Here is a 13,729-nt window from a genome sequence, read left to right as displayed (position 1 = left end):
AAAAAGCTTATATAAATGAAAGAACTGCACATTGACAGCCATGGCTCTTTATTTTCCCTTTTCAATGTCAAATAAAATTAATTACCGCTAATTAATATTTTTGTATTGATTCAATTTTTGTTAGAGACGACGAATAATTGTGCCAAAGTTTCAACTTGATCCGAGACTAGAAAGAGGGAGAAACAACGTGGACACAATTTGTACCAGAGAGAGAGAGGTAATTGATATTAGCTTTGTAAATAAAAACTTGAAATTGGAAAATAGAATAATGCATTTACCGGAAGTTAAAAAAACATAGAATACTCCCAATAAATTAAAGAAAACTTAGTTCGAAGAGACATATTGTCCAAATGTAAGAATGAAAGTCAACGCCTGAAGTCCCGTTTTTTTTTTAATTTTTGGCCTTAATATAGTTTTCTCATAGTATGCCGTAGCATTACTGAGTAATTTAAGTATATCTAACATTGTCCCAGACACACGATCCCATAGTAATCCTTATAACCCAAATGCCAGCTGAATGGAACAAAAATCGATAAAAATGTGTATATTAATAGAAACTGATGCAACATTTCCTCTAAATGTTTCCATGTTCGGAGCTGTGTTCTTTTTGTATCCTGTTGATCTTAATCGTTTTTCTTCGGCACTGTAGTTTTCTGGAATTTCCAATTCCTGTATAAAAGAAATTTCGGGATTTTCCGAAGTCTGTGTTTCATAGAAGCCTGTTAACCAATTGCCAATCTTTTTTAATCATCTTTTCTTTCAATTTTCTCTAAATGTTGTGTGTAGACTGTATTGATGCAATCTCAAGATTGATGCAAATCGTTTGTAGGAATCTTTTGTGGCATAGAACGCTGGTGTATGAGTAATTATTTTAGTTATTCAGAAAGCAAGAAACCATCTTTTTTGTCATTATTACTGATAGATTTAAAAACAAAAAAAAATACTTTTTATCTTTAAACTGGTATCAATAAAGGGAGAGAATAAAAAATATTTTTGGGGGTGGGGGCGTCACAAAGGTATGCTACCAATATCGAGTTAAAGTGCCGTACTAATTCATTGTGTACCCTCGCCAATTAGTCGATAGGGACAAGAAACGCGTCAGCCTTGGGTAACAGTACTGAGAACAAAAAAAAAAAAAAAAAAGAAGTGTGGGGGATGCCGGGTATTGAAAGGCCCTTGCTAATATGGCAGGGATCCTCTTCACAGCTTGCTAGGAGAGCGAGTGCTTTAATTAAACGGATACGTGTGATTTATATGTATGAATGTACATGTGTATCGCTATGGGTGTGTGTGTGTCAGGAATTGTAGGTGAGGGGGGGGGGAGGATAATTTGTAGATATTTATGAGGAAGAGTCAAAGGATGTTGCTTTTGTTTTTTTCTTACATTATTGTTCTGCTCGTAATGAGGTCATGTGTGGTCCAACTAGAAGATTTTATAAACTTCGCTCAGGGCTATCCATTACAAAATGGGCCACACAAGACAAATTGCATCCTAGAAAGTCATGTTCCGGGTACATTTTTTTACTATTATTTAAAACAAAAAATACAGAGTGGTATTGAAAAGTATCTAAAATAAAATTTTCCTTTAAAAGAGCTGTGTAGATGTATCGCCCGATTATCCTTTAACTTAGATTTAAAGTTAAACTAATAAGAATTGCAACACATCTCACGCGCGTAGGTCAACATATTTACAAGAAATGGACAGCTTAATTGCTGGTTACAGACGCTTAATAAACCGAGCAAGGGAGATAAACAGAAGGAAGACCAAAACGACCATACTTTGCAACATTTCTTTTGTTTTTTGTTCTTCTATCCCATAATATACGGTTTCATTGTTGAGATTCATATCTGAATCATAGACTAAAAATGATCGTTAGCGCAGTATAAATATATATAACATAAACGTATAGTCTGCGAAGAGTGTCAGATAGAGGCAAACTAAAACTTACATTTACTTAGCCACAAAATAAAAGTAGTTGGAAACAATGTTACATATGTTCTAGAGACTTATAAAGTGCACCCATAAGAAAAACAAAAAAGCTGCCAGATTTCATTTTGATCGTGTAAAAGAGCGAAGCGATGTGAACAATGAAGCATTGGTTGTTTCAACAAAGGAACAGAATCAACACTTTTGCACCACATAATAGTATCAGTTATCGGACTTGGTTGTACCAAAATAAATATAAAGGGCGCTAGGTTAACCCTATTAATTGCGGCCCAGGCGATACATTAAGGTCACTTAATCTTAAGCAAGCGTTTTATTAACAAAAGTGGGCACATGGCAGGAGTTGTACTATTACAGCTGTGTGTGTGTTTCCCCCCCTTCCCCTCCCCCCCCCCTAAAAATTAAGGGTTAAAAAATGATTAACTTCATAGGAATTTCCAACACAACAGAGCTGATGACATGCCAAGGAATTTTTGACACCCGGTCAATACCAAATTTGTTTAGAGACTGCTGATGTTGTATAGCGGTCAGCGTGACGGCTTTATTGTTCCTTTCAGTGATACGCCTACGCCTGTACAATGCTGCTCGGATTAAAGCCTCCCCCTCCTCCTTTCCACTCGTCTCGGTGTGACGTTTTTATGGCGGCTGTTATCCCGTGAGCCTGATTGGTGACGTAATGACAAGTATGTTAATATACATCTTTAATATGGGTACATACAGGGGAACTCTTAAATATGGGATACATACAGGGGAACTAATTAATATGGGATACATAGAGGAGAAAGGGGATGATGGGTGACGTTGTAGCAGTTAGTCATTAATGAATATTAATGAACACGATTGGTGCGTTCACCCTCCTCCCTCTCACACGCCCCCACTATCCTCCGCCTGGAACGCTTCCATTTTACCGAACGCGAGTTGTCAGACCATCGGTGTTTCTGAACACACGTTTCATTGACGTCATCCACACGTGCTGGACTTTCTGTCATGACATTCAATGAGGGCGAGTGTAGATGCCTCTCCTCGAGCGCTGGCGATGACGCTTCTGCATGCTCTCTCAGTGATGTTAAATGTGTCTTAAGAGAAAGTATAATGGCAGGGGCGTGGAATTGGGAGTGGGGGTGTATCGGTTCAAGTATTCTAAGCACGAATAGCTTCATTTAGATGAATAGCCCAAAACACAAGTCTTTCCTTGTTCCACAATGCACAGAACGAGACTGGGAGTATAGTCCCTTAGCGAGACCAATTGCGGCTTGGTTAGTAATCACTCGGAAATGATGAAAGGGGGTCAACCACTCCCATACTGACACTGCATCTCTTACTATCTGTTCCTTATGTTCTAGCTTTACCATACACCGTCTAAGATCTACCACACACTATATGTGGTCTCTCACACACTATCTGTGGTCTACCATGCACTGGTCTCCCACACCTTTAATTTTAATTTGTCTTATTGTGACGATATTGTTATTTGTTCTCTTTCAGTTTCATGTTGTTTTTTTTTCTTTTTCTACGCGCCATAACTCTCACATATAGTAAAGAAAAGTTGTCTTCCTTGTCCCTATCAAGTGTACTAAACTAATTTACATCTTGTAATTTCGCCTCACAATGTGCTCTCAATGTTTAACATTCGAACCACAAAAATAGAACTAAGCTAATGTAAGTCTATAGATCTACATAATGTGGGCTTTAGAATCATGCTCTTTGCGTGTTATGCATTGTTATAACTTTCTTCTACTTTATAACATTGTTATAACTTTCTTCTTCTTTATAACTTTTGCTTACTCTTGTATACTCTCGTTTAGTTTATGGTGCCAATAAACCTTCAAAAATTACAAAGTGAAACGACGGTTGATGAGTAGGTAGTGTCCAGTACAAGTGGTCACTAAGAGTATTGTCCATCTCCTCACTTGTAGCGCATGATAAACAAAATGGGGAAAAAAAAGGGAGGGGGAGGAGGTGGGGATGGTCAAAACTCTTAATTCCATTGCCTGACATCCGATTGTTGGTTTACCGCTTTGTGTGTTCACGTGTCGGCGCGAGCGTTATTGACACATCGGACAATGTCCGAGTGGCCTTAATCTCTGTTCGGTAGTGCACCTTCGAGCGCCGCCTCCCTTCCTCCTCCCCCCCCCCAACGCGATGACGTAACAAACAAGGGAGAGGGGCGGATGACGCGACGAGTGACGTCTTTATTACGGCTCATTTGGTCTTGTGAATGACCCCAAGAATTAATTGTTTAGCGTTGATGTGGAAGCCTCTTACAAAGGTCAATACTCTATCAGCTCAAGTTCTAGGGAGTACTTTCCTCCGAGGCATGGTAGGGACAGTGTCAAGTTTATCTATCCCACAGACACTTGAACAAAGGGGAAACAAAAAAGAGTTCTGAGGTTTATCACAAATTAACACGCCCTATCGGTAAAATCCAGGTCGGAGGATGTAAAGTAAAGAAAAGTGAACAAATAAAGAAAAAGTACAGAAGTAAAGTTATTAAAAAGTAAAGAAGTTTAGAAAAGTATTTAAAAAGTAATGAAATGTAAATCAGTAAAGTAAAGAAGTAAAATAATGAAAAGTAAAAAATTAAAGAAAAGTAGGCTACAGAAGTAAGTTAATTAAAAAGTAAAGAAAAGTATTTAAAAAGTAATGAAATGTAAAACAGTAAAGTAGAGAAGTAAATTGCCTAAACAACACCAACAACCATAACTTACAAACACGAAAGCACAGCGTAATAAAATACTTGAAAGATTAATATTGCATATGACACATACCAGGACAACTTCATATAACGCTGTTCTTAGGTAAGATAATGAAACGGGTCATCTGAATCAGCGAGGAAAACCAATGACACAGTAGAGCAAGTCTCTACTACCAATGACTCAGTAGAGCAAGTCTCTACTACCAATGACACAGTAGAGCAAGTCTCTACTACCAATGACTCAGTAGAGCAAGTCTCTACTACCAATGACACAGTAGAGCAAGTCTCTACTACCAATGACACAGTAGAGCAAGTCTCTACTACCAATGACTCAGTAGAGCAAGTCTCTACTACCAATGACACAGTAGAGCAAGTCTCTACTACCAATGACACAGTAGAGAAAGTCTCTACTACCAATGACACAGTAGAGCAAGTCTCTACTACCAATGACACAGTAGAGCAAGTCTCTACTACCAATGACACAGTAGAGCAAGTCTCTACTACCAATGACACAGTAGAGCAAGTCTCTACTACCAATGACACAGTAGAGCAAGTCTCTACTACCAATGACACAGTAGAGCAAGTCTCTACTACCAATGACACAGTAGAGCAAGTCTCTACTACCAATGACACAGTAGAGCAAGTCTCTACTATCAATGACACAGTAGAGCAAGTCTCTACTATCAATGACACAGTAGAGCAAGTCTCTACTTAACATGCAGTGCTAGATTCAGCGGACGTAATAATCCCCCCTTGAAGGAAACTGTAATTTAAAAAAAAAAACATTTTTCATGATAGTCTAGTACTCAACAGAGCTAGCTGTACTCGAGGAGGTCCAAAGAAATTTAGACTATTTTAGATCTATACATGAGAGTCCAGTGCTGCATTTACCTTAAAGCCACATAAGTTATAGCTTAGAACCTGCTTGATTTGGTGGGGGGGGGGGGCACCAAAAATGGTTATATGAATATTTTCAATAATTTTAGAGAATGAGCAAACGAAAAAAAAAGGCTTACAAGGGCCTCAGTATGTTTAATAGCTTAGGTCTAGATTCGGCACTGCCCGAGACATTTATTTCATGAGTTATGTGTCAAATATTTATTTTTAAAAAGTCTTAAATCCTCAAATAGTATTAGACATACTTTCAAGAAACAGATAACTATTATCGACTATTTCTCACCGCGAAGAACAAGGGCGACACACAACAGGTTTATATTTTTAAAGCTTCTTAAAAGTTGTTTTTTTATTATTATTATTCTAGGTATCATCACCGGCTTCAAGTTTCTCTGGATTCTCATCGCCCTACACCGCCATCCCACCAAACTTTCTGTTCCCCGGCCCATCCGCATTCACGGCGCCCCCTTCCTCGTACCTTCCCTCGCCATACACTGAGCACGAGGAGATGGCGAGGCAGAAGACGTCGCCCGGGAAGCGGCCGCCGAGGGACGACACATGGAAGCCGAAGAAATGCCAGGTTTGCCTCCAGAACCGCCTACAGGACACCAAACCCAGGTCCCCCGTGGAGAAGGAGGAGTATTTCATTGATAATGACGGGACGCTGACCATCAAGAACGGCGTCTGCCCCCGGCGCCTTGCTTTACGCCTCTTTCAAGAGGTGCACACCAATCGTGTCAAGTATGAGGATCTACTCGGGGAAAACATTGTCAAATTCCTTCTTAACCTAAGGCAAATTGTCGAAAAGCATCAAGACAAATGCCCAGACGAGGAGCCAGCGTTTCTAATCACTACCAACAAAGTGCTGGAGAAACACGCTTCTGGCTCGTATCGCCCCGAAAGACTTTTAGAATCTCTCAAGAGGTCCCATGAGCTCACTGAAAGCTCTCCAAATATCCTAGAAGCAGCCTTACCTCGCATCAAACGCGCATTTCAAGCAGGGGAAGAGAACTCGCAGACCCCAAACAAACACTCAAATCGCAGTTCGCCGCCGAAACTGGTACATCAGAGCCAGGAGATAGCGGATCTGTCCGACAGTTACTCCCCTGCACACGACGCTTTAAGCCCCATGGACTTTGACGTCGGCAAAAGAGCTGGGTCTGACAGAGGAGGTTCCGAGACATCGTCGAGAGTTAACAGTCCTGCCCCATCATTGTCCAGTAATACGTCAGGTTTAAGCAATACAAAGAGGGGCACTAAGGTAGATGCATGTTTTTTTTTCTTTTTCTGTGTTTGTAACATTAATTTTGTTTCTATTAGATTTCTAGCATGAGACTCTAAATTATACAATTTCCTGCTTCCGCTTCCGGTTTTTAGATCTAAATTGCTTTGCCAGGAAGATTTTCTAGCAGAAGTAGATTCTAGTACAAGAAAGGAAAAATCACCCTTACTGCTTAGTTTTATTACCCATATAGATCTACTTGTGAGTGATTTGTTTCTATGCGAAACTAAGAGGTTGCTTGGCTCACACAATAGTTAGATCTGGTTACTTCTAGTACATCTCGATTTATTTATTTTATTGTTGACTGATTTTTGTGACTGTGATAGTGATAGTCATAGTCAGTGATACTGAGTAACTGATACTACTGATAGTATTAGTACTAGACTAGTAAATCTGTAACTAGTTGAGTAGTAATAGATATATTAATCATATAGTCCTAGTAAGATAATCTTTAGCTAGTCATAATGCTATGATGATAAATCTAACTCACAGACCTCGTAGTACCAATCACCGAATCAATTATCTTGAACCCACATATTTAATATACAATTATTACAATAATAAAAGTTAATGTAGAATGTTTGGCTATTGTAACTGTTGTAGTAGTATTGTTTTTAAAGGAATTTGGAAACACCCTCACCCTAAGCGAATGATATATTATCCCTCAGATCCTTCCTGTAGCCTCCACTGATGGACAAACAAAGTACCTCTGCCCAGTGTGTAACCTGGACTTGCCTAATGACCATGAGCTCACCGTTCACATCCGCTCCCACAATCAAACTGGGCACCAGACCACACCCAACACCTGCACCATCTGCAAGAAGACCCTCAGTTCTCAGAGCTCCCTTGACCGTCACATGCTTGTCCACTCAGGTAATTTTTACTGTCTTTAAATGAGCAGCAGTTCTTAGGCTTACTTAAAGAGACATATGTACAACATTTTCCATTTGGTTTAAATTCAGCTCTTTTTTTTCCATTTATCTTTTGTATAAATATTATTGAAATATAAAAAGATAGTAACTTTTTCTTTGGGCTTCAAATGTATATGCTACATTCTTCGTAAGAAATCTGCGGTCTTTGTTGCTGACACATGTAGTTTACTGCTTGGTCTTCCTTTATCTTTACATTAACATTGTAGCTAATAAATAATTGTGAAGTTTAATGAAGAGGTGACATTATGTTCTGTTTTACAGGTGAGCGTCCATTCAAGTGTAAAATCTGTGACATGAGCTTTACTACCAATGGGAACATGCATCGCCATGCTCGTATCCATGGCAAGAATGAGAAGAATGGTACCCCCATGATGAAGCCCACCCCCGGCCGCAAGCCCAAGCCCCAGCCTGATGACAGCCAACTGGGCAGCTCTAGTAGAGTGATGCCTCCATCCCCAAGCTTGACCAATCAGCCTCAGTTCCCAGACTTCTTGCGGAATTATTATAGTAAGGGCTTTTTCTAGAACTTATTTTTACCACCTGTATCTGAAATTATAATTTCTCTCATTTGTTATCCATAGCTTTGGGGGGGGGGGGGGTTAAATTTATAAAGTAAATAAATCAAACATTTAAGATAATGTTGTTGTCCATATTATTTGCAAATAACACAAACCTCTGCTCCTATTATATTTATATTTTTTATTGTTTGCAGGTTTAATGCTGCACCCTGCCTATCCCTCATTCAGTGCTATATATTCTGACGGTGCTAGGAACTTTCCTTTTGCTGTAAGTACTGATAATAAGTAGCCTATCATTATTATTTTGACTATGTGAGTATTTGTATGAAGATTTTGTTAGACTTGTAAGGAGAATGAAACCAAGAAAAATAACTCAAAAATAAACTTCTATATTTATTCCTTTTTAATCCCCTTGGTTGTAACAGAAGTTTCAAACTTAGTTGGGGGTCAAGATGGCTAAAAACTTTTTTGTTGTATTTGTTACCAGCCTATGGATGATTTGCGCACAGATTTCACCATGCCAAAAAGACCAAGATTAAGTGAGCCCTTCAGGGAACCAAGCCCTGATCTCCGGTCGCCAAAAACATATCCATGTAATGTGTGTGATAAGGTCTTCAAGAATCAATTTTCTCTGGACTCTCACATGGAAGAGCATGTCATTGTTGACCATCAGCTGGAAGCCGAGGCAGGGGCTGCATGCAAGGTGAGTTAAAATGACTTGTTTATACATTTTCCAGATTCCTTCAGAAAAGAAGATTATTATGCTGTAGTCCAAATCTATAGGGAATGGAAGTGGCCAGGGCTCGTCCTTTTGTTCGTTTTGCTGAAAAACCCAAGTGCTAACACTCCACAATGCAGCAGCAATTTAAGATTGCCTGATTGGTTTACTAATTTGTTTCTAGTACCCATTGAATAGATTGAACTTGTGGTTAGTAATTCAAGGAAAAATACACTACCTGTTACTATTCACTCTTCAAAAATTTAGGATAATATGCCCTGACCATCAAAGATAATGAATGTTAAGCTACTTTAGAAGACAGGCAAAGATGGCAAAAAGAGAACCTGAATCAATCCTGGTAGACAGTGACTTTGTCAGTGTTGATAGTAACAAAACATGTGGGTCACAGCTGGTTCTACATAGTCATATGAAATATTGCACTCTTCCTTAATTATTATTAATGTTTTGAATAGTGGCATAGCTAGGGTGGGGGTCCCAATTAGAAAATCCTCCCAGGTCCCACTTGAGGGGGGGGGGGGGCCAAATGAGTGTCAGAAATTGTTTTTTTTTTTTACATTTAATATTGCGCCATTATCTCATGTCATGATGTCAAAATGCAGGGGCCCCTACCCAGCCCCCAAATCCCTAACTACGCCACTGGTTTTGATTTTCTAACAAGACTAGTATAAATATATAAATATGTCAACAAGAGATGTGTGGATATAAAGAGGAAATAGATTCTAAACCAAAAAAAAATTTAATCTGGTTTGGTTTTCAAATATTCTATCACTTTGCCACTTCAGTTCATGATATGGCATAGCCAGTGAGAAGAAGAAAGTTGCTAATGTTATTGTTCATTAACTTTTATTTTTCAATCTTATTTCTTTTCACATAAAATTGAACATTTATTTGCAGACATGCAAAACTGTTGCCAAATCTGAGCAAAGCCTTCTTCTTCACATCATGACTCACCATAAAAAAGAGGAAGATGTTGCTGAACCAGACACAAAGCCTGGCAAGAAATCTCCTTCATCACCAACGCAGTCATCTTCCAGCACCGCTGTCAACAGCAGCAACAATGGCACCAACAGCAGCAGTATTTGCTTTCAGGATCTCAGTTTTGCAGATTTCACCTGTAAGAAGTTCTCTTTGATTGCCAAAGCTTTTATTGAGGGCAGCCCGCAAGTCAAAGGGTCTAAAAACCCATTGTTCAAGTGTAATGAGTGCGGCAAAGAGTTCCCTGTAGAGGGCGCCAAAGATCTGCACGAGGCATCCCATGTCCCAGAGGAGTACACCAAATGTCCTAAATGTGACTGCCACTTTACTGAGCCATCCAGGCTTCAGGATCACATGCTGAAGCATGTCGCAGACAAGAAGTTTCAGAAACATGCTGATATGTCGCAGAACCACTTTCTTATTCAGTTTGGTCTCAAAGCTAAGGATGACAATGGTGATACTGTAGTTGACGACCAGAACAGTGAAGAAGATGAGGAGGAAGATGGTGTCTATTGTGGCCCCGTGAAAGAAGAGAAAAAGTCAAGTACCACTGATGATGAAGACGATACTGAGTCTCTAAACATTTTAAACAACTCTCCCATCAGCGTGCCCAAACTAGACATGGCTTCCACAAAACTCTTATCCTTAACCACCTCCAGCACACCAACAAAACATAGGGCAGTATTCCCCAAAATTTTGCTCCGGGAATCACTCCTGGGCACACATCTGCTTTCTTCATCAAAGTCATACTGCGACAGTGACTCTGAGCATGACATTGCGGACCTTCCAGATAGAGCTCTGCTCCGTAAATTTCCTTGCAAATACTGTGATAAAGTATTGACCAACCCTCAGGAACTGAAGTGTAAGTAGACATTTAATTAACTCTTCGCAATAAGTTTGTTTCTCGTAATCATCAAACCATTGTTTTGAACTTTACAAGAAATACCAAATTATCTTGACGTATCTGATGTTTAATATAATTGTAGAAAAGAAAAGACATTAATTATGATCTTATAAAGCTGAAACTTTTGATATACTTTGAAATCAATCAGACTTTAAAGATAATTTTTTAGTAAAATGTTATTTAGGATTTAGGCTATATATTATCGATAATATATCAATATCAATATTTTTCACCCCAGAAGATAAGACTGTGAAGAAATAACTTTTTTTTTTTTACAAACAATCAGATTTTTTAAAAGTTAGCTTATTTAAAGAGAATCTTACTGACTGGATATGTTTTGATTGCTGCCCATTTAAATTTTATTTTATGTTTTACCTCTAATGCCTACACAGTGTATTTGGATTGGTAAGATATCAATTTATATTTTCTTTGAAGCTGTATTGTGTCTGCTGGCTTGATCTCACCTTTGATTTGCAGACGCGACTTTTATAATGTTTCACATCCCAAAGCAATGCAATTGCCATGAATATTTTAAAACAAGGAAATAATGGCATGACACGTTCAGTAGTAAATCAACTTTTCTGAAGTTGCAAAGAAGCTTGCAGTATTTAAAGGTTATCTCAAGTTAAGAGCAATGAATTCATTAATGACAGAGTATTGGGGTTTAGGTTTTTATTGTTGTAGTTTATAGGTTTTTTTGTTTTTTTTTGTATTTTTGTTTGCTTAATTTTCAAAACTTTTTTTTTCCACTGAATGTTTGTTTATATTTCCATTCAAAAGTAGCACGTTGTAAATAGGTGTATCAGATGTTGTGTTCTGTTGTATTGTCTAGTCATGCATTTACTGGATCCCGTAGACACATTTTTGGAGTGGAGTTTGTATTCTTTGTTTTGAAGTATGATAAACGTGTGCCAAGTTGGTTATTATTATGCATCTTAGCATGTTAACTGAAACAAGGGAATGTAGATATAGCATGTTTTTAGTTCACACTCAAAGTCTAGATTTTCATATGTAAGTCACACACATTGCATGTGTTGCCTTCTTCTAAATATTGAGAATGGTATTTGGTCTCATTTGGTTTTAGGAATGAATACCATTGATATTGGTTGTGTCATTTTTGTTTATGGTGGTTATTTTCCAAAGTTGTCAATTTTCTGTTTCAATACAAGTGCTTTTAATGTAACAAATTAAAAACAAAGTAAATCTATTTAACTAATGTAATTTCCAATTCTGTAAACTCTTTCAGAAAAAAATTAATTAATTATAACATTTAAGTAAACTTCTTGGACACATTTTCCTGTATTTGATATTTGTATTTATTTTCTAATGATGATAGGAAAACCAATTATCCACAGGAAGAAAAGGATTTGAAGAGTTAGATCTATAGTTTGTTTGTTTTTATCTACAGTGCATCAAGGCACCCACAGAAGCACTTCCCAGTTGCAGTGTCGTGTGTGTAGCTACACAAGCACGGATAAAAGCAGCCTCATGAGGCACATGCGCACCCACAGCGGTGAGAGACCATTTAAGTGCGGCATCTGCGAGTACTCTTTTACTACCAAGGCTAATTGTGAGCGTCACATGAAGTAAGCATAGAAACAGATCTTATGTTATAGAAATGAATTTGATAATGTTTTTTATAGTCAGGTCTCTTTTCATTTTCAAGCTTAATTCTATTTTATGTTGATTTCACTTGGGTTAGGAAAGCTTTCTGGTTAGGATAGCTGCCTGGTCATGTGCTCCAGAATGTTTTATAATGGTTCTGGACCCTGCCTGCTGCCATTACCTGCCATGCGGGTCTTGCGCTAGGATGTAATAATGTTAGGGTCTCAGAAGAAATGTCTGCACAAAAGTCTTGAGTTGAGTTTAGAATCAGGCAGTTTGTTGTGTGAATATTAAAATATGGGACAGAGGCCCCAATAATGGAAGTATTGTAGAAAACCAAAATAAAAACTATCTAGAACTGGGGTTCTCAACCTGTGGGTCGCGACCCCCTTGGGGTCGATTTAGCATTTGCCAGGTGTCGCCTAAGACCATCGAAAATATGGATATGTGTGTGGGGGGGGGGGGTCGTGGCAGAGTGGGGGATTGTAAAAAGGGTCGCCGAGTTTTAAAGGTTGAGAACCGCTGATCTAGAAACTAGATCAAACCTTTTTCTACCTGTTTATGCTGACCTTTAAGTCTCCTTTTAAATTTTAAAAAAAAATGTAGGATAACTTAAAAATGGTTGAAGAAAAACACAAATATTTTTATATTAAAAATGTATTTCTTTTTGTGTGATTTGTTTACAGACAAAAACATAACTTGGAGAAAGATCGGTTGTCTGACAACCTAGTGTATAATGAGTATGTCATCAGCAAGAGTGACTCCCCCTCACCACCTCTCAAAAGTGGTGGCAGCACCAGACTTGTGTCTCTTCCATTCCAGTGTACAGTTTGTAAGGCAGAGTTCCAACACAGCCTTGCCCTGGAGCAACACGTTCAAAGTAGCCCCAGTTGCCGAAAAGTGTTTCTATGCACTTTATGCAAGGTATGTAAATTTGATTGACCAAAATTAAAAGTCAAATTTAAATTCATTTAGAAAATTTAATGGGATATCTTGCCAACAGATCAGTATATAGGATACAAAATCTTTCTATAAAACAAAATTGACTCCATGATGGAGTGTAAATCTAAAACTCTAAAATTAACTTCTCTTTTGAATTGTTACCTTACAAAGTTATGCCTGAGATCTGTCATTGCATTAGATGCACTGAGTGATAGGTGGGTTTTTTTTTTGTTCATCTTAAAACTCAACTAGCCATTTGAAATTCTTTATTCAAGAAGACAGTGTTTTCTTATATAGA

General features: G+C 38.2%; 1 protein-coding gene across 3 annotated transcripts in view; it reads left to right on the top strand.

Annotated features, from left to right (window-relative positions):
* Positions 1–13,729, top strand: part of LOC106077324 (ras-responsive element-binding protein 1-like) — a 161,327-nt gene that overhangs the window by 130,209 nt on the left and 17,389 nt on the right. For all 3 annotated transcript variants that reach the window (XM_056036341.1, XM_056036342.1, XM_056036343.1), the window contains 8 exons: positions 5,902–6,795; positions 7,485–7,689; positions 8,010–8,255; positions 8,461–8,534; positions 8,754–8,969; positions 9,900–10,842; positions 12,293–12,470; positions 13,176–13,413. In XM_056036341.1, coding sequence (XP_055892316.1) covers positions 5,902–6,795; positions 7,485–7,689; positions 8,010–8,255; positions 8,461–8,534; positions 8,754–8,969; positions 9,900–10,842; positions 12,293–12,470; positions 13,176–13,413 — 2,994 coding nt within the window. The remainder of the gene's footprint in view (positions 1–5,901; positions 6,796–7,484; positions 7,690–8,009; positions 8,256–8,460; positions 8,535–8,753; positions 8,970–9,899; positions 10,843–12,292; positions 12,471–13,175; positions 13,414–13,729) is intronic.

The sequence above is a fragment of the Biomphalaria glabrata genome, chromosome 7 (genome assembly GCF_947242115.1).
Source record: "Biomphalaria glabrata chromosome 7, xgBioGlab47.1, whole genome shotgun sequence".
Taxonomy (NCBI): domain Eukaryota; kingdom Metazoa; phylum Mollusca; class Gastropoda; family Planorbidae; genus Biomphalaria; species Biomphalaria glabrata.
The sequence above is the reverse complement of the archived record's forward strand: the minus strand, read 5'-3'. Positions and strand labels throughout refer to the sequence as shown.